This window comes from Monodelphis domestica, chromosome 1, assembly GCF_027887165.1.
Source record: "Monodelphis domestica isolate mMonDom1 chromosome 1, mMonDom1.pri, whole genome shotgun sequence".
Taxonomy (NCBI): Eukaryota; Metazoa; Chordata; class Mammalia; order Didelphimorphia; family Didelphidae; genus Monodelphis; species Monodelphis domestica.
Genome location: NC_077227.1, coordinates 126,102,160 through 126,122,082, shown reverse-complemented (window position 1 = coordinate 126,122,082; position 19,923 = coordinate 126,102,160). Strand labels below are relative to the sequence as shown.

General features: G+C 43.4%; 2 protein-coding genes across 4 annotated transcripts in view; one reads left to right on the top strand and one right to left on the bottom strand.

Moving 5' to 3' along the window:
• Positions 1 to 575: 575 nt before the first annotated feature.
• RCCD1 (RCC1 domain containing 1) lies at positions 576 to 7,591 on the bottom strand. Of its 3 annotated transcripts, none has more exons than XM_056806327.1 (7): positions 7,272 to 7,591; positions 5,202 to 5,613; positions 4,985 to 5,106; positions 2,339 to 2,434; positions 1,965 to 2,135; positions 1,571 to 1,600; positions 576 to 921 (listed from the first exon to the last, which is right to left on the bottom strand). In XM_056806327.1, the coding sequence occupies exons 1-7, from the start codon at positions 7,483 to 7,485 to the stop codon at positions 740 to 742; spliced, it is 1,227 nt and encodes a 408-aa protein (XP_056662305.1). In that variant the 5' UTR covers positions 7,486 to 7,591; the 3' UTR covers positions 576 to 739. The 3 variants fall into 3 exon arrangements, 2 of the variants coding, with proteins under 2 accessions (XP_056662305.1, XP_056662303.1); XM_056806325.1 differs by having other exon boundaries at positions 1,571 to 1,714; positions 7,272 to 7,562; XR_008913666.1 differs by having other exon boundaries at positions 796 to 921; positions 1,504 to 1,714; positions 7,272 to 7,563.
• A 2,280-nt stretch (positions 7,592 to 9,871) lies between these two features.
• LOC100014626 (protein regulator of cytokinesis 1-like) overlaps positions 9,872 to 19,923 on the top strand; it is a 28,944-nt gene continuing 18,892 nt past the window's right edge. Inside the window, exons 1-3 of the mRNA XM_007479311.3 lie at positions 9,872 to 10,463; positions 17,951 to 18,083; positions 18,466 to 18,588. Of these exons, the coding sequence (XP_007479373.2) occupies positions 10,453 to 10,463; positions 17,951 to 18,083; positions 18,466 to 18,588 (267 nt within the window). The 5' untranslated portion in view covers positions 9,872 to 10,452. The remainder of the gene's footprint in view (positions 10,464 to 17,950; positions 18,084 to 18,465; positions 18,589 to 19,923) is intronic.

Here is a 19,923-nt window from a genome sequence, read left to right as displayed (position 1 = left end):
CACACTTTCTACAACCCATTTCCATTTCAAAATGATGGCCAAAACATTTCGTCCCAAACATCTTGGATTCTTCCTGCACTGAGTCTTCTCTCAGGCCTTACTCTCCTGGGAAGTGCCCTTGGGGACAGAAAGGCAATGCCAGCCCCAGCCTGTTCTACAACACTGGAAAGGTTTTTGTTTTTTCTTATATCCTTACCTTCTGTCTTGGAATCCATACTGTGTTGGTTCCAAGGTGGAAGAGTGGTAAGGGCTAGGCCATGGGGGTCAAGTGACTTGCCCAGGGTCACACAGCTGGGAAGTGTCTGAGGCCAGATGTGAACCTAGGACCTCCTGTCTCTAGGCCTGGACCTCCTGTCTCTAGGCCTGGCTACTCAGCTTCCCCTATGGTAAAGGTTTTAAAAACTGGCCTCTAACTATAGAGAGGAGCATCCCTTGAACTTTAGGTTTCGAATATTTTTTGCCTTCAGCAAAACTCCTGACACCAAGATATGTGTAGGGTCTTACAGAACTGTAACAGCTTTGGCTCTAAAGTTAAAAATATGTACCTGCTATTTGCATTTCAAAACTGCCAAATATAGGAGGTACTAGAAGACACTTTATTTGACTTGAAAGTTTGTTTTTGAGTTTTAGCAAAGCAAATTTTAAAGTTATGTGCATACCGATACAGATAGAAACCCTTCCCCCCACAATGTTTCCTGCATCTATAAAAAGACAGGCACAACTGATTCAGAATCTGCAGCTACAGTGAGGTTTTGTCCAGCTGGCTAGAAAGTTTGGTCTTTTCTTCCACAGCATACACATAAGTGTTCCATGGGCCACAGATCACAGCTTCCACACGGAGCAGATTGTCTGTGAAATAGTCCACCCGCTGGGGGCAATCTAAACTAGCTGTATTCTTGTGACCAAGTTGTCCATATTTGCCTGCAATATAAAAACAAATGTCTTCTGCCACTCTCACCAACCTCACAGCCTCTTTTCCCCTCAACCACTCCCATCTTTGAACTGGACAGGGGGTAACTGCACATCTTTAGAAAATCCAAAAACCCCAGCATTAAGGGTGGTTAGAAGTATCTGGAAACAGGGGCAGCTGAGTAGCTCAGTAATTGAGAGCCAGGCCTAGAGACTGAAGATCTTGGGTTCAAATCTGGCCTCAGAAACTTCCTAGCTGTGTGACCCTGGGCAAGTCACTTAACCCCCATTGCCTAGCCCTTACCGCTCTTCTGTCTTGGAATCAAACTAAAATGGTAGGAAAGGGTTTAAAAAAATAAAGTATCCGGAAACCCCTTGGAAAGTCCCAGTCCCCGTCCTCTAAGTCGTGCCTCTCTACTCTCCCTCTTTGCCCCTTCCCAGCACTAAGGTGCCCGCTTGCTCAGCGCTTCTTGCCTTTTCTCTGACATTTTCTTCAGTGCTCCCGGGGACTATGCAGGGTTCAGGGCCAGAGAGCTTCGCTACGGACCCCTTAGATGCCCCTGCCCAATAACAAATGCTGCTTCGGCCTTTCACCTTTGTCACTGGGCATGAATTCTTCCAGCCCTTGAGCCCCGGCTGTGCGGCTGGGAAGGTTACTTACCCCAGCCCCAAGTGTAGAGTTCCCCATCTCCTACAATTGAAACAACAGAAGTGAGATGGTCACTGCGCCCTGCCCGGCCAGGGCAAGTCACAATCAGCCAGAATGAATTGAACAATGAACCTCTCTGGAGAAGCTGAGGGTGTGCTATGTGGACAAGAGGTAGACAGCCGAGGAACAGGTGATTTCTCACTGTCCAGCGGTGAACGGACCAAGAGCTGGGTGGGCGCTTTGTCTGCTGGGGTGGGGAACTACGTGGCTGGCCAGGCCTAGAAGGGGCCCTAACCTAAGCCCACCCCACCAGCATTCTGAGGGGCTCCCTCCCCTTCCTGTGTGAGCCAGGGCTCATGAAGCCGGCTCCTGTGTCACCGTCGCGCCCGGGCCCAGCTTTACTTACGGGTCACCACAGCGGTGTGTCGGGATCCACAGCTGGCCTTGCTGACCTCTGAGCCCCCAGGAAGATCCAGTAATGCTGGGAAAGGCTGGAGGGCTATGAACTGAGCGGGGTCTCCATCCCCATCCACGACCGGGACCTGTGCGTCAGGACTGCGCGCGTATGGCCCAGAAGCTCAGGGACAGACAAGCAGGCCTCTGTTTACTGAGCTTATCAAGGGCGGCAGGCGGGGTTTCTGCCAGGGACTCACAGGGGCGCTCCGAGTTCCACTGAGAGGATGGCTAGGGACGGCGGCTGTGATGGGCGACGGGCTTCCCGGGGGACCAGAATGAAAGAAACAAGGGAGAGGGGCCCCCTGATAAAATGGGGCTTCTTACCACCCGCCGCCGTCTTCTCTCTTTCTGCAATGGCTCTGGAAGGCAGGGCCAGTTGCCCGGATTCATTCCAGCCCCACACATAGAGATCACCAGCCTCTGCCAAAAAAAGAAGTCTCGTTCCAGCTAGCACTTTGGAGAAAGTGAGCTGAACTATGTCCCTTCTCAGCAGGGGGGTGGGGGGTTCTCGCTGCAATCAGTTGGTCAACAAGCCTTTACTATGTGCCAGACGCTGTGCCAAGCGCTAAGGCTACAAAGCAAAAGTCAACATACCCCTGAGCCCTGCCTTTGAGGAACTCACAATTCCAATGGAGAAGAGACAATAGCCCTAACCCTAGCCCTGGTGCATTCGAGATCTATGACTAGCACAAATGACAAGCAGAATCAGAGGGAAGGAACTAGCAGTTAGCGGACCTGGAAGATCCCTCCAAAGAAGGTGGGTTTGGGAGTAAGTCTCCACGGAGGTCAGGAGGTGGAGGTGAGCATACTAGGCTAAGGGGGCAGCCAATGATGAAGCCCAGCCTTGGGAGACGGAGTGTCCTGCTTAAGGAACACCTGGGCGGACGCTGTAGTTGGTCTTAGAGCACATGGAGGGAAGCACAGTATGAGAAGGCTGGAAAAGCAGGAAGGAGGCAGGCTGGGAGGGACTTTATACGTGGTTCTGGAGGTAATGGGGAGCTGATGGAGTTGAGGGGTGACGTAGTCAGACCAGCACTTTAGGCTAAATCACTTTGGTTGCCGAGTAGAACTAAATCTGGGCAAGGAGACAATCCAGAAAGCTATTGCAATAGCAGGGGTGTCAAGAGACAAGGGCCTGTACCACTGAGGCACCCACTGCTCTGGGTGAAGAGGATGCTTATAAAATGTTGCAAAGGGAGAAACAAGATGACCATAAAACGGATGGGTTGAGAGTGGCACTAAGGTTGCAAGCTCTGACTGGAAGGATAGTAGTATCCTCAACAATAATAGGAAAATTGGGAAGAGTGGAGAATTTGGGGGGGAAATAATGAGTTGTATTTGGGATGTATTGAGTTTTGAGACATTTACAGGACATCCGATTTGAGAATTCCAAAAGATGGTTGTGGCTCTAGTAATATAAGACCATAGCCCAACAGAGAGGCTAAGGCTAGCTACATTAGATATGAGAATTATCTGCATGGAGATGATGGAATCTATGGGAGCTGAGAAGATAAGAGGGCCCAGAAAAGAGCCATGACTGGTGGATATTGCCTGCATGAAGACTCGGCAAATGAAATTAAGCAGGAGAGAGCAGTGTTAGGAAAGCCTATAGAGGAAAGAGGGGTTAGTTGGAAAGTTGATGAAGGACAAGATCAAGGGCTGCAGAGAGATCCATGAGGATGAAGACTTGAGAAAAGGCCATACCATTTGACAATTAAAGAGATCAATGATAACTTTGGAGGAAAAAAATTCATCTGAATAAGAAGTTAGACTATAGAATTCAGAAGAGTGAAAAGAGGCGGATGGGATGCTAACTAAGGCAAGCTGGATGGATCAGGAGGGAGGGTGGTTTTTTGGTTTGTTTGTTTTTAAAGGATGAAAGAAAGAGAGGAGTCATTTTGTAGGCAGCAGGGCAGGATCTGGTTGTTAGGGAGAGACAAGATTAGAGAGAATGGGGATGATGGAGTGGGCACTCTCTGGGGAAGACTAAAGGAAAGAGATCAAGGATGCAAGTGAACAGGTGTGCCTTTGCAAGAAGAAAGATCACCTCTTCACAAGAGATAAAGTAAAAAAAATGACGGGGGAAGATGTCTAAGTGATGTGAGCTGAGAGGAGAAGAGCAGCTTCTCACTGAATGGTTTCAAACTGGGACCAGGTCCTCTGCTGAGAGAGTGTTGGTGCTTTGGGAAGCTGGAGGAAGGATAAAAAGTTTGGAATAACCATTGGGGCAAGTGGGATTGTAAATCTATAAGGGAGGTATTGAAGGTCTGCCTTGATGCCCCGAGGCCCCCAGTTAAGATTACGTAACACAAATTTGTGGTGGGCTGATGGGATGAAGGACAGGCAGGAAAGAAACAAGCATTTATTAAATATGTTCTATGTACGTCCCAGAAGGCACTGTGCTAAGTGCTTTAAAATATTTTCAATAGTAAAATATTGGGAGATAGGTGCTATTGTTAACCCCATTTTACTACTGAAGAAAGTGAGGCAGAGGGAGGTCAAGTCACTTGCTCAGGGCCATGCTTTACCCGCTGCACCACCTCGTTGCCTAAGGCCGACAAGGGAATGATACTATACAATGTAGAATTTAATTTATTCCAGTCATTCATGAATTGATTCCACAAACATTACTGGCAGTCAGTCTGGGCAGCGCGTGGTGCTCAGTGGTAATAACTGTCGCATGTGAGAGTTGGGTTTGTCTCTCCTTGAGTTGCCAAAGAAGAAACAAAGACATGGATAAGGATGAGGCAGAATCCCATGAAGTCGGGAAGGCTGGGAAGACTTGCAATCTGATGCTTGGAAGAAAAGGCCTCATTCCATTTGATGCCGCCATAAATCCATCCACAAGTACAAGATCCTTGAGTGGAGCAGACCACAATGGAATGTCTGTGTCCCCCACAGTGGGTTACAGGAGAGTTAACACTGGGTTGAGAGAAGGGCCAAAGGAACCAGGAGGAGAAGGAGGCTCACCACTCACGCAGAGAGAATGCCACCCTCCGGCTGCTACCTGGGCCATGGCCAGGCCCTGAAGTGCCTCCACCTGCCGGGGCTCCAGCTCGGCTTCCAGGGCCCCGTGGCCCAGCTGCCCGTGTCTGAGCAAAGAAATAAGCCAGGAGGAGTTTCAGAGCTCTCTGCTTTGAGGTGCCCCCTGCAGGCCCAGGACCCCCACCCGATTTCCTCTGCTTACCTGCCTGTGCCCCACGTGTACACCTGCCCCATTCCAGCCAGCAGTAGGGCATGCTCTGCCCCCAGCACCAGCTGCTGGGCCTTCAGCTCCGGAGCCAGGGGTCGAGAGAAAGGCTGCCGAGGGCTCACGTACCAGCCGGGCTCCGGAACTAAGGGGAGCAAAGCAGGGGCCACAGGGTCTCCGGTCTGGTTCCCAGACCCAGGCTCCTTCTCCTGGCTTCCCTGCTGCAGGAGCTGCTGGCTCCACAGGGGCTCCCCTCCAAGCTCAGGGGCTGCAGCCCAGGCCTGCACCTCCGCTGGCGTCCCCTCGGCCTCCACACGCAGCACAAGCAGATGCTGCTCTGAGGCCAGCAAGTCCCTGCATCCTGGGAGCTGGCCACTCACAGAGCCCGACAGCAGCAGGCACCCGTCTCCTGGAAAGGAAGAAGCATCTGTGCCCGGGGCTGGCCGCTGGGGGTGGACATGAGGGTGCTGCTGAGGGGTGACCCGCACTGGGCCTTCTGGGGGGAACGCAAGGGCACGGAGCTGTGCACACGGAGACGGTGTGAGCATAGGCCGTACTGATGAAGGTTAAAGAACACTATGGGCAGAGAGTTCCCCAGAAAATTATAACTCCAAAGACAAGCACGCAAGTCCTGGGCCACCCGCTTGGGCTGTGTACGGCCCCCCAACTTCCTTAGGAGGGAGCGTCCCCATGGCTCCCTTTCTCTGCTAGGACCAGAACATGAACTGGAACTACTCGCCCTACACCAGCGCTTTACCCTGCCCAAACCTCATAAAATAACCTTCTTATGATTTGCTAGATGAACGGATAAAACTCACCAGTAAAGCATCTGACAACAGGCAGCCTTTTGGGAAACCTGGTTTTGTTTGGTTTTTTTAACCTTCTTTCTTAGAATCTATACCCTGTATTGGTTCCAAGGCAGAAGAGAGGTAAGGGTTAGGCAATGGGGGTGAAGTGACTGGCCCACAGTCACCTAGCCAGGAAGTATGACGCAGTATTTGAACCCAGGACTTTCTGCCTCCAGGCCTGGCTCTCTGTCCACCCTGATCCCTAGAGGCTCTCCAGAAATCCGTTTTGCATTCGTATTGCCTCAAGAAGAGCAACCAATCAGACCCTACATGGATATTTCTGGGACTAAGTACAGCTTCACAGTATAGGTTTTGCTTATCAAAATCCACAGAAGAATTTCCTGCCAGATCTCTGTGTGAAAGTTCATGGGAAATCCCATAGCCAGGGTTAGGTTCCACCTAGCAAGATGGAGTCAAAGATCAGGGGGATGAGGTGTATCCTGGGATGGGGCCTAGTGGAGGAAGGAGGCCAGTAGAGGGTGTGCTGAGGAGGAGCAGTGGGACGGATGGGGCGTCCCTGAACTTCACCAGAAAGGAGTTAAGGACAAGCTGCCCGGGAATGGGGGGTGAGAGAACACTGGGGCTGCAGGTCTTGGGAAGGTGGGGAGCTGTGGAAAGAGAAGGAAGAGGGGATCTGGGGAGCTCAGTGGATGGAAGGCCAGGTCCTGGCTTCACATCTGGCCTCTAAGTTGTGTGACCCTGGGCAAGTCACTTCACCCCCATAGCCTAGCTCTTACTGCTCTTCTTCTCCACTGGAACCAATACATGGTACTGATTCTGAGACAGAAGGTAGCGGTTTTAAATAAAATAAAAGGAAGAGACAGGAAGGAGAAGCAGGAAGGAGAAAGATAAGGGGGAGAAGAGGAAAAGGAAGAAGAAAGAAGAAGGGGAGAAGAGAGAGGAGGAAGAACAGGAGAAAAGGAAGGTAAGGAGGAGGGGGCGGGGCAGGAGAGAAAGAGAGAAGTGGGGAGGATAAAAGAGAGGAGGAAGGAGAAGGCAAGGAGGAACACTGGGAGGGAGTTGAAGGAAAAGAAGAAAAGGAAGGGAGGCAGAGGAGAAAGAAAGAAGCGGGAAGGAGGAGATGAAGGTGAGGAGGAAGAGGGGAGGGCGGAGGGTGAGGAGGGAAAGAGAAAGAAGGGGAGGAAGGAGACCAGGAGAAAGAGGAGGGGGAGAGGCGGAGGAGGAGAGCAGGCGCCCCGCCCCCTCCTCCCGCGCTCACGTGTCAAGAAGCCGCTGAAGCTCCAGCTCGGCCGCACTTGGAGGACTTCGATGACCGCAGCCTGGGCCTTTTCCGGGTCTCTCTCTCCGTTGTCCTCCAGCACCAGCGGCTCGGGCCCGTATAAACTGCTCCGCTGCCCCAGCTCCGAGCCCAGAGCCTGCCCGAAACCGCGGAACCCAAACCCAAACCAACCGGGCCGCGGCGGGTTCCCCATGCCCCGGCGTGCACTGGTGCGGCCGCGGCGGCGGCGGCCTCTTTGCGGACAGCGCCCTCTGTTGTCCTGAGGCGGCGCGCGCAGCCCTCCCCGAGTTTGGGTTCTTAGGGGCGGGGCTAAAACCACGCAGCCTGAGCATCATTCAGCCCCACCCGCCGTAGTATCGTCCCTGGAGTGTTTTGCGTGGAGATGACCCGGAATATATGCAAAATGAAAAAAGAAGGTCAAAATTGAATTACATGAGTAAATTTTTTACTTTTAATTTCTTCTAGTAACAAGCTCCGTGTCTTTCAGCAAATGACTTTACCACTTAGAAACCTCCCAATTTTTCTCAACTATAAAATGGAAATAATATTATCTTACTTGCCAAGAGACAGGGCTTGGAATAGATTTCCCGAGGGCCTGTTAAGGGCCAAGATTTATGACTCCTTAATCTGACACCCTTAATAACATAAATAGCGATCATCGTGCAGTGTGACAATTAGGTATAAATAATAATAAAAGCTATTGAAAGGTTTGTAAAATGCTTTACAAACATCTCATTTAATCTTCACAATTCTGGAAGATGGGTGCTATTATTATAAATGGTGATACGCATTTTAATGTAATAATTTAAATTAAATACACATTTTACCTTAAATTACTCTCTCGTTTGTTTCCCTATGATGTGAGAGATAGGATACAGAGGTAATAATTTGAAGAACACCTTTTTTTTTTTTAACACAATTGGAATGAACCACAATGCATCAGGGCTTATGATGGAGAAGAACTTTAGTCTTAATGTTATAGGATATTATCCAAATAGAATTTAAATCTGAAAGAACCTTAGAAATATAGAATGTGTTGCTGTTCAGTCGTGTCCAACTCTTTGTGACTCTAGCTGATGTTTCCTTGGCAAAAATATTGAATGGTTGGCCATTTCCTTTTCTAGATCATTTGACAGATGGGGAAACAGGGTTAGGTGACTTGCCCATGGTCACACAGCTAGTAGGTATCCAAGGCCAAATTTGAACTCAAGAAGATGTCTTTCTGGCTTCAAGCCCAGTACTCTATCCACTGAATTCCCTAGATGCATAGAACAGATCCCTTATTTTAAAATCAAGAAACTGGTTTTATAGGGATCTATGAATTAAACATGTAACTCATGAGCTGGATATTTTTCACACATTGATATTACATATTGCTTAACTCTTCTGGAAATTCAGTTTCCACATCTGAAAAATAAGGGTGCCTATTTTCACTTTTACATGCATGTTATAGAAGAAAATATATGTGTGTATATAATACACATACAAATAAGTAAATAGTGCTTAATAAATGCTTTTGGAATTTGAAAGCAAATACCCTTGTTACTATTTCTATGTCAGAAGAGTTAACAACTAGAACCAGTTCAGGATCTGGATAGAATAAAGGCCTTTAATAAAAAGTTCTTTAGAAGTCAACACACTAGGAAAGGGCACTATCACTTGGCAAAACCTGACACATTTTCTGCAAAGCAGTGAAACAGAGGGGCAGCTGGTGGCATAGTGGATAGATCACTGGACCTGGGATGAGAAAGAAATCTTCATGAGTTCAAATTTGGCTTCAGACACTTACTAGCTGTGAGACCCTAGGCGAGTCACTTAAGCCTATTTGTCTCAGTTTCCTCATCTGCCAAATAACCCAGAGAAAAAAATAGTAAACTATTCTGATCTTTGCCAAAAAAAAAAATGAAATCACAGAGTTAGACCTGACTGAACATGAACATGTTCAAATATGTGTCTAAGAGCATGAGAAAACAAGAAAAAAATAAGCATACATGTTGATTGTAAATTATTTTTTTGGATAAAATTTCCATATTTATTGATGGTTAACTGATCCCCAAAATTGTGTAATGCTCATTTTTATTATTTTCTTTATCTTTTTTAAACCGGTTTTTATGTCTATAGCATAGATTTGTTGCTGTGCATTACTTTCCAAAATGGCGGGACTCATTCATCATTCCATCAGTAATGGAGGGACATAGTAGAGAAGAGACCTCAATGTGAGGTACAGAAAATTTTGAACTCGGGATGTTACTTGGGTTATCAATACACTTTCTAATAAGTGGCCCCCTGCCCAGAGACCTAACTATGCTACTTCCTCTCTAGGTGACCTTGAGTAGATCTATTTTCATCCCCAGTGTAAGCACAGTGCTTCAAACACAGTAAGGCTTAATAAACTTGTATTCATTCATTCGTGGACCATTTCACACCCCTAGTTTCCCTCATGTTCCTAAAGGATAAACTACTCTTTGGATCTTTGTCTCCACTGAAGGGACCAGGAGAATCCAATCAGAATCCGGTGAGAATACTTCCGCTGTGGCTCTTTTTCTGTTAGGGGACTTACCAGACCTAATCTTATTAACAGCCAATTCACACATCGTTTCTTGGAGTGCGCCATTTATCGTTCATTTCTCAGAGATTCTTCGTCATTTTTGGATGAGGCTTGATCTTAAAAATCTGTGCTTTTCTCGTTTTAGTCTTTCCACGCAAAAGCCACCCCAAACTACTCGAGGAGGCTCGGCACTCCCTCTGGATTAGAGGAGGAGCTTCCCAATTTCAAGGAAGCTCCACCTCTCCGAGAGCACTGAATGTCGAACCCGAGCGGGACTTTGAGATTTTGACACTTCTACTTTGACCGCAGGAAACTGTCAGTAGTTAGAGCTACCGTGAGGGCAGGACGGACTTTTAGAAAGTTTTGCCGGGAATTGGAGCTCGTTCAGGGACTGGATGGACCTTTTGGAATCTTTGCCGGGAGTTGGGACTACTTTAGGGACTAGACCGATGGGGTTTTAGGAAACTTTGCCGGACGTTAGAGCTAGCGCAGGGACTCCACGGACGGGACGGGCGAAAACCAGAAGAACTAGGACTGGACAAGATTGGGTCGGAATCAGCTGGGACACGTGCTTGCTTAAGCTGGGAAAGGACCTGGCTCTAAACGGCCACCATGAGGAGAAGGTGATGTTTCTAGTGAAGTCCTCCGGACAGGGTCGCGGAATGTCGCAACCTAAGTTCTATAGCCAGGAAAGGGAGAGGAAAGCTCTGACCTGAGCTCCAGGTGCTCAAGGGTTTGCGAGAAACTCCAATTAAGCCCTAGCTCCTAATGCCTGGCTTCTAGTAAGCGTTTAATAAATGCTTAAAAGTTGCTCAGTTCCATCTGCACTCTTGTTGGTGTTTGCAAATAAATCTCAGAGAATTCAAAGGAGGGAGCTAACTAATTTCTGGATTGTGTGTGTAAGAAAGGAGATTGAAAGTGGGGGTGGTGGGCACTGTGTGCATGAGTATTCCATGAAAGCTCATGGAAGAGGGTACCTCTTGGATTTTGAAGAATGGGTAGAATTTTATTTGTCATGAATAAAGAGGGTTTTCCATCATAGGGAACTTTAAAGAGAAGACAATGAGAGGATTTATTGCAGGGTTCAAGGAGGCCAGTTGGGCTAGACTGTGGCCTCTTTGAGAACAGGGATTTTCTTTTATTTTCCTTTGTATCCCAGAACTTAGCACAGTTCCCTTATAAATGTTTATTGACTGAATTTAGTTTGTGAAGGGAAATTTGTATTAAGACTATAGAAGTTACAGCCAGATGGGAATGGACTGTCAGTACTTAGGTATGGAGTATGGGATATGGCTTTTGAGAAGAGGAATAATGGGATTGGGCCTATGTTTGGAGTAAAAGGCAGAGACTTCTATCTAAACAAGAATCTCCTTTAACATATTCCTGAAAAGATCTCTTTGAAGATCTCTACTGGCAAAGAACTCACAGCTATTTTCAATAAGTCTTTGAGCTGGTCTCTGATTTCCTGTAGCTTCTACCCATTTGCCTTAGTTTTGACCTATGTGGTCAAGCAAAGCAAAATTAATCTCTGCCATATGACAGCCCTTGAGATACTTAAATACAATGATCATAGTGTCCATGAATCTGTTCTAGGCAAATAGGTCCAGTTCCTTTACCAATTCTCCACATCCTCATGATTGATAAGCATATATATATATATATATATACATATAAAACCAGAAAGGCAATGGCCTTCTTAAGATGCAGCAGCCAGTACTGTGGTCTGACATGATCAATCAGGGTTTATAGAACATAGTAGTTAACTTATAAATCCTTGTTGATTTACTATAGTGGGTCTGTTGATGTCCTTGCTCTGCTACCTAATAAAGCCTTCCCTAAACTCCAGGTTTTTTCCCTTCATATCATCAGGAGTTAAGTCAACAAGCATTTATTAAGTATTGACTGTAGGCTAGGCACTGGGCTAAGTGCTTAAGTTAAATGAATATTTTTCTGAAAAAGTGTTTCCTCAGAACTTCTGCCTTTGGTAGTGGAGACTTGACTTGCTCTGATATGTGAGTATTCTCAGATTCTCAGATTAGCCTTATCTCCTTCTGATCCAGGTTTATCATGTAATGTTGAAATCTGGGTGCTTCTCATTATTTCCTTTTCTTCCTTCATAAAGGTGAAATTCTCGATGCAAGTCAAGAATTTCAGATGTTCAGTTCAACAAATATCAAGTTTGGTAACCCAAATCTTACAGATTACATAGTAGGTGCAATGACCCTCTCTGTCATTAATGTCAGGAAGATGTGTGCTTACCATGGGTGTTCAGCATTGTCATGGAGGAAACCCAATTGTATATTTCACTTCAAAAGAGGATTTCCTATAGATGATGAGATCCATATGCTTCTGTTAACTGATTACATTGTGCTGGTTGCATTAAGACTCTGAATTTGCAGAGCCTCCTGACTCCATCATGACTCAAAAAAAAATTGGCTTAATCACAAACACAGGAAAAATCAAGTGAATGCGGAATGCTTATTGCACAGAAAAACTGTAGAACCATCCACTGACTTATAGATCTTGGACAAATACAGCAAATGGAGACCAAGTTGGACCTAGAATTGAATATATGAGTAGATTTTTTTCAAGCGAAAATTTTTGTTTATATCACTTATGTTTCCTAAATGTCTTCTTCCCATCTTACCCCTCAGCCAGCCAAGCCATAACCTATGCCAGTGATGGCAAACCTTTTAGAGACTGAGTGCCCAAACTACAACTCTCACACTGCATGTGAGCTGCCCCTTACCCCAAACAGGGAAGGGAGAAAGTACTACCATTGAGCTGCTGGGCAGAGGGGTAGGTAATGTAAAAAATGTCCTCAGACATGGTGGAGAGGGGGAAGGGAACAGTCCTCTCCAGCATGTATGCCATTAGCTCACCAACATGGCCCTATAACAAAAAATAAAAGAGAAAAAACAGTTCTGCAAAATCAAGTCTCATAGAGATATATAGAATATTCCAGATCCTTAGCCTCTAAAGGAAGGAGGTACATTTTCTCAATCCTTCTCCAAAGATCCCCAAAGATCACTGGGTTTTAAATAATTGTGTGAAAATAGTTTTTTTTTAAGACCAGGTTGATCTGAGGATGTTTGTAAGTAGGAGGGATTGAAGATGCAAGAAAAGTGATAAATTGAACAGAGTATTAGGGAAAGTGGAAGGGATACCTTTGACAAAAGAAAAGAAGTCAAAAAAAAGGAAAGAAATAAAAGGTATGAAGACACTAATAAGTACTGAGAAGGATAATTGTTGGGGTTGAATGACCTTGATCTCAAGTAGAGATCATCTACTTGAGTATGTAGGAATAAAAAATCATACAGCCTTAACTAATTACATCTGAAAAAAAGATAAATGCCAACTCAGCAGCTTTGCTAATAAATTTTCAGGGAGTATTTTAACATAGCACTTCACCAGGGCTGTAAAATCTTATATAGCAATCCTTTTATCATCTTTCCCCCCATTCTCTCCATGGGTCTTCAGAAAGGTCTATAGACTAGTTTTTGGCCTTTTATTGGGGCAAAGTTGGGGTGCCTAGCTTGCCTAGTATCAGCTAGAAAGAATTCTCAAGGCTACCTACCTTGTAGCAACCTCATTTTTTTTTGGATGAGGAAACTGAGACCCAAAGAAATTATCATTAAGACTCTTCTCATAGCTATATGTCTCTTTTATGCACATGCCCCAAACTCTCTTAAATCTAGAATTTTCCATATTCTCAGGGATTCCTATTCTCAGAAATATTTCTTAGAAAGCAGGTGTGCAAATATATTAAGCATATATAAAATCTATGTTGATCATATTGGAAAAATTTTAGCTCTCAGACAACTATGTTGATCATTACTCATTAAAATAATTAGCTCAACCAATTAATTACCTTCCTTTAGCAGCTTAGTTTTAACAACTCCTAATAGTAAAACATGTATACCATAGCCAATCAAAGAAGACACAGGTACAGAAGGGATATGAATAAGTCTAACATTCAAGAAATACATTTAGGTAGAACAGAAATTGAGGTTACTATCTATAATGAAAGTACCTTCAGGGAAGATAAAATAGGGCACCTTTCCCAGAGTTTGTTGGGATTCTTTTTTTCTAAAGTGCTTAGAGCCCTTGAATAGGGGAAAAAAAAAGAGAATTTCTGGGTTTCTTAGGCCTCAGAAAAAGTAAGAGAGCCTGGGAGTTTGGAAGTGCAAGTATTTTCTGAGCTCTTTTCTAAGCCAAAGAGGAAAATTTTTTCATAAAATTGACCTTCCCAAAGCCAGAAGTGCATTGAGAGAACAAAAACCTAGCTCTGTCTTTTAGGAGATATATATATTTCAAATTACACAGTACAATATCATTGTCACATTTCTTAGTTTCTTTGTTTTGAAGCTTTTTGCCACCCTCACCCAGCAGACTTTTGTTGTAACAGAGAAGTATAATTAACCAAAATAAGTCACCACATTGACTGTCTGGCCACATATTCTTTCTGTACTAATAGTCTCTAGCTTTTCTGCTAAGATAGGGAGGTGAATTTTACCATTAATCTTCTGGAGTCATGACTCGATACCATATTATTCTGAGTTTTTCCTTTTCACTATTGTAGTTATGGTGTTGATTATTCTTTTTGCTCTGCATCAGGTTTAGCAAGTTGTTCCATAGTGTATAACAATCTGACCAGCAGTTGCTACATAAAGATTTTCCTTTGTGGGTTATAACATGAGAAGGAGAAAGGAGTCTGAGGAAAAAGGGTGATAAATGAAGACTCACAGACAAGTTAATTGATATAGGGAGTGGCTCTTGCTCCTGATAATATTCTCCTTAGAAAATTAATTAAAGAAAATATGAGGAATAAGAGAACACGTAGAAGTAAGAATTCTGAGATAGACAGCACGTGGCCAAGAGTGGCGCTAGGGAAGATAGAGAGATATAGAAGGAAGAACTCCAAGGTTGCAGGAATCAAACAGAAGAGTAGCATGCCCTGCCCCAGCATTTATTGTGGATTGAGAGGTAATCAATGAATACGTAACATAGCACACAGGTCTTAACATTGGTTGAATAGACAATGACAAGATCAGAGGAGGTGGGGATTCACCTGACATGCACTTTTCAGAGGAATGAGGTTTGACAAGGTGAGGGCTAAGCCTTTGTGGCTTAGGCTCAGGAATTCTCCTGCCTTTAGAACTGTCTATACATTGATCATTAACTGATCTGATCAAGTATTTAATATATCGACCATATTTCCCAGATGCCAACATGCCTGGTATGCTACATAGTGGCTATAGATAGATACTGTGTATTTATAGGTCAAATGGATTGTATCAGGTAGAAGGAAAATTTGTATTGGAAGTTGGGAAGTTATAGTTGCAATTGTTATTCTGAGGTGCTCCCAGAATGAGTTAGGGAGTTTTATTGCCTATTTCTAATGAAAAATGGAGGACAGAGAGAAAGAAGGTGAAGAGAAATGTTTTGTTTTTGTTTTTTTAAACCCTTACCTTCCATCTTGGAGTCAATACTGTGTATTGGCTCCAAGGCAGAAGAGTGGTAAGGGCTAGGCAATGGGAGTCAAGTGACTTGCCCAGGGTCATACAGCTGGGAAGTGTCTGAGGTCAGATTTGAACCTAGGACCTCCTGTCTCTAGGCCTGGCTCTCAATCCACTGAGCTACCCAGATGCCCCCGAGAAATGTTTTTCGGAATGGTCTTAACCTATGTTATATGTCTATGTTATAAAGAAACATAAGTAGAATTTTGTGAAGAGACTGAGGAAAAAGCAATTTTAAAGAGTATTTTAGAAATGATAATTACTGTTAGAGTGGAAAGAAAACCAAAAAAGGATTAAAATAACCTATTTCTAAGAGAGACAATGTAATTCTAATCTTAAGGAGAAATATGAAGATCTTTGAGAGACTAATCGGTATCTGGTGTGAACTGAATGGTGAAACTGTGTTTCCAAAAGTGAAGTCATCTACTATAATAATGATGGTTTGAGGTGTCTCCAGCTGCAAAACCAAAATGTTGGAAATATTTACAACTTTGTTTTATTATTGATTTAATTTTGTAATGAGTTGCATGTTTAGTAATTTTAATGTTTTCTGTTTTAAGTCCTGGGAGATCAAAGCATTTAATGTATAGAGGAATGAATGACTACTCTTGGGAAAATAAATTTCTCTCCTTTAATGAACTAGGGATTTGAGCTGCCTGATTAATGAGAAAGAGGTTGAAATTTTATTAATTAAGAAAATCTAGTTACATCTCTGAATTTTATATGATTTAATATGGGAATGAGTTAAGTGGCATATGTGACATACCGATGAATGTTGACTCCTTTCTTATTTCTAAGTCTCTCTGTATTCTCCCAGCATTTCTTATGGAGTGATAATAGTCCATTCCATTCATATGCCACAGTTTGTTAAGTGATTCCCCAATTGATGGTACCAATTGATTTGTTTCCAGTTTTTCCCCCTACCATAAAAATACTGTTATAAAAGTTATGTACACACAAATATTTATAGCAGCAATATAGCTATATGGACAGATAGCTAGGACCATTCCTTGTCTTTGATCTCTTTGGGGTAGATGTCCAATTATGGCATCACTAGGACAAAGAGTATAGATAGTTCTATGATCTTTCCTTATGCATCCGAATTGCTTTCTAGTGCCTCCCTTATTTTCTATTTGTAGGGAGATCTATATGACCATTCTTTGTCCTAGTATACCTCTTTCCCTTTATTTCTATTTAACCTTGCAAACATTTTTTAAAATTCTCTACCCACATGTGGTAGGTAGCTATACAAAAGATGACTGTCATACATATAGGAAGTCATGTTAAAGTTTATATAGGGCTTGGTTATCTTCAGAATCCATTCTGATTTATTGTTGGGGAGAGAGATGGCATAGGGAGAATACCTGTAGGGACCTGTGACAAAGAATATTTTTTTTTAAAGAGGAAAAGTGCTTCTACACATATTGGAGGAAAATATTGTTGGAAGAAAAGAAGAAAAGCAGTTCAACAAAATCAGCTAATAAATTAATAATGTCTGATAGTAGATGCATGTTTCCACAATGATAATCCCTTACTTCTACAAAAAAGAAAGGAAGGTACATTTTTTTCAAATCTCCTCTGGGACCACGCTTTCTCATTAAAATTATACAACATTTCATGTTTCATGTTCTTTCAGCACAATAATAATCCACTATATTGACATAACACCATTTTTTTGGGTATTCATCTCTCAGTTGATGGGCATCTACTTTGTTTCAAGTTAATAATTGCCACAAAAGAAAGTGCCCCTATCAATATTTTGGTGTTTGTGAGACCATTATTTCTGTCTTTGATTTCATTAGGCCATATGTATAGCAGTAGATTCTCTGGGTAGGGTTTCGACATTTTAGTTGCCCTTTTTTTTTAAAGGACAATTCCAAATTACTTTCCAGAATTGTTGGGCCAAATCACAGCCCTAATACCAACAAAGACACCAACAGTGATTTAAAGTACCTGTTGTTCCATAGCACCTCTAGCATTATTTCCAGCTTTTGCCATTGTTTGTCAATTTGCTGGATGTGAAGTAAAACCTCAGAGTCTTCTAGTACCTTTCTCTTATTAGTGATTTGGAACAATCTTTCAAATGGCTGTTAGTATTTATATTTCTTTTGAGAACTGCTGGTTCACATCCTTTGACCACTTACCTACTTAGGAATATTACTCGGCCTTATATATTTGGATTATTTCCATGGGCTAGTCATATACCCTCTCTAAGCCTCAGTTTCCCCATCTATTAAATAAGGAAAATAATGCCTGCCATACTCTACCTCAAGGGGTCATTATTAGAATCAGATGAGATAATCTTTAAGTAAAGTGCTTTGAAAACTTTAAGGACTTCTCTTAACATTGACTATTATTTTGGATAAAGGGGAGTTTATAATAAGGGCATTTTCTTTTCTTCCCTTTATCAAATGATTTTTATTGTGGGACCATTCTGGAAGTTAAATGTATCCCTGTGACCAGAATGATTTGATTTCCATGAATTGATTGATGATTGTGGTGTTTTCTAAAGTCCTTATAAATGTTGTCTCCAGTTTAGACAATGTTGCTTGATCTGACAGGTCAATTTTTTTTTTCTTTTTGCTGCTTAGTGAAATCTTGGCACAGGACTCGGTGTCTTGTTTCTTAAAAGCTTTGGATAGACTTCGAGAAATCTGGGACTTGATTGGGATTCCAGAGAACCAAAGGCTTCAGAGGATTGAAGCTGTCACACAGAATGTCCAAGTGAGTGGAGCCATGACCTTCTTTGTGGCCTCAAGGCTCTGACTTCACATCTACTGACACTGGGAATATATCTCCAATATGGCATTTGTGAAATTGTTAACATTAAGACATCATGGAGGGGAACAGCTAGGTGACACATTGGCAGCTAGGTGGCTCAGCCAGGTCTAGAAATGGGAGGTCCTGGGTGCTGATTTTCTGCCTTGGAACAGATATGCAATATTGATTCTAAGATGGAAGGTAAGGGTTAAAAAAATGTTATGTCTTTTGTCTGTTGTAAGGGTCCTCTGTTCTTGAAATACTATAAAGTTGTTTTTTTCCCTTTTTTCTTTTAAACCCCTCCCCACTCTTTAGCAATACATGGATTGATTCTATTTTGCTTTAGAACCTCTTGGACATGATGATTGCAGAGGAAGAAAGCCGGAAAGAAAGACTACTAAAAAGAATTGAGTCATATCAAGAGGAACGGAACCTTCTATTCAAAGAGTTAAAACTGGAACCATTTCTGGTAAATCTTATACTAAATGCAGCCTCTAAGAATTTAATTACCAGCAATTGATGCAAAGGACCAAGACCAGCCCCTCCCCCCAAATCTAAAACCATAGCCCTGCCAGATGTATTGTCTGAAATTCAGGTCTACTTTTCCATCTGCTTGCTAGACATAGCCATTGGGAGCAAAACCAGGACTGTAGGGCTATGGCAAAGATGCTGACACTTCTACACAGTCATTGATATTCATTACAGGGAAGGGACAGTTGCCCTGTACCACCACTCACTTGGTGTTCCCTGGCCTGCCAGCTACATTTTCTCTTTTCCTGGGAGCACAACCGGGGAGGTAGGAGAAAGATATGAAATCTTCATTCCAAGAGAGGCCTCTGAGAAATGGTTCCCCTTCTTTTGGAGGTCTGGTTAGACACTTTCCCTTAGTTTTCTAGAAAGCAAACCTCCTTCCAACAATGCCCCCCTTTGGTCCTTTAAGCCCTCTCTGGTAGAATTTATAAAATGATCACTGGGTATTGTGCCAGTAGCATTGCAGTAAGTGGTTGGCTCCAGTGGCCCTGTGTCTACTGCACATGTCACTCCCCACTCTTCTGCCCAGGGACTGGGCCTGAATCTCCTGCCACTTGGTCAGTGTCAACTACTATATTCCTGTGCTGGGACAGGATAACTGCTGAGATGGGGACCTGAGCTCTTCTGCCCTATGCTAGGACAGTGTTGCTATAGGCTTGCATCTTTGGGACCTTCCATCTCTGAGCCTGGCTCTCAACCCACTGAACCACCTAACCACCCCAAGGTATAGTTCTTTAGGAATTTAGGAGTATACTCTCTTTTGTCTTTCCTTGCCAATGGAAGTTTATTTTTTAATATCCCAGAAGTGGAAGACACCTCACAGTAAGCAACTAAGGTTTCTAGAAGGATCTAGAGATGCAGCTAATTTATTCAATAAATAGAGCACTTGACTTGGAGTCAAGAAGAACTGAATCTAAATCATTCCTCAAACCCAGGCTGTGTGACTCTGGGCAAAGTGCCTTAATGTCTATCTGCCTGTTTTCTCAACTATAAAAATAGAGATAATACCTACTTGCAAATGCTGTTGTGAGGGTAAAATGAGATTATGTTTGTAAAGTGCTTTGAAAACTTTAAAATGTTATATAAATATTAGCTATTATTATTGTCACCATCGCCAGAAATATTGCTAGTCTGGATTCACCTTCCTCTGCGTTCACTGCCCATTCCTACATTTCAACAAGCTTGTTAGGAGTTCTGCCTAATAATCATAATCATAAAGCCTATTATTTTTTGGCTTTATCTGCCCAGGATCAGATCCCTGGTAGTTTTAGGT

What these genes read in the sequence shown, in the direction of transcription:
- RCCD1 (XM_056806325.1), bottom strand. Translation starts at nt 7,485, where the DNA reads ATGGGGAACCCGCCGCGGCCCGGTTGGTTTGGGTTTGGGTTCCGCGGT. An exon ending in CTTCAGCGGCTTCTTGACAC is followed by an intron (nt 5,614 to 7,271) that starts GTGAGCGCGGGA and finishes CTTCCTTTCCAG; the next exon opens with GAGACGGGTGCCTGCTGCTG. An exon ending in ACTCTACACTTGGGGCTGGG is followed by an intron (nt 922 to 1,570) that starts GTAAGTAACCTT and finishes TTTATATTGCAG; the next exon opens with GCAAATATGGACAACTTGGT.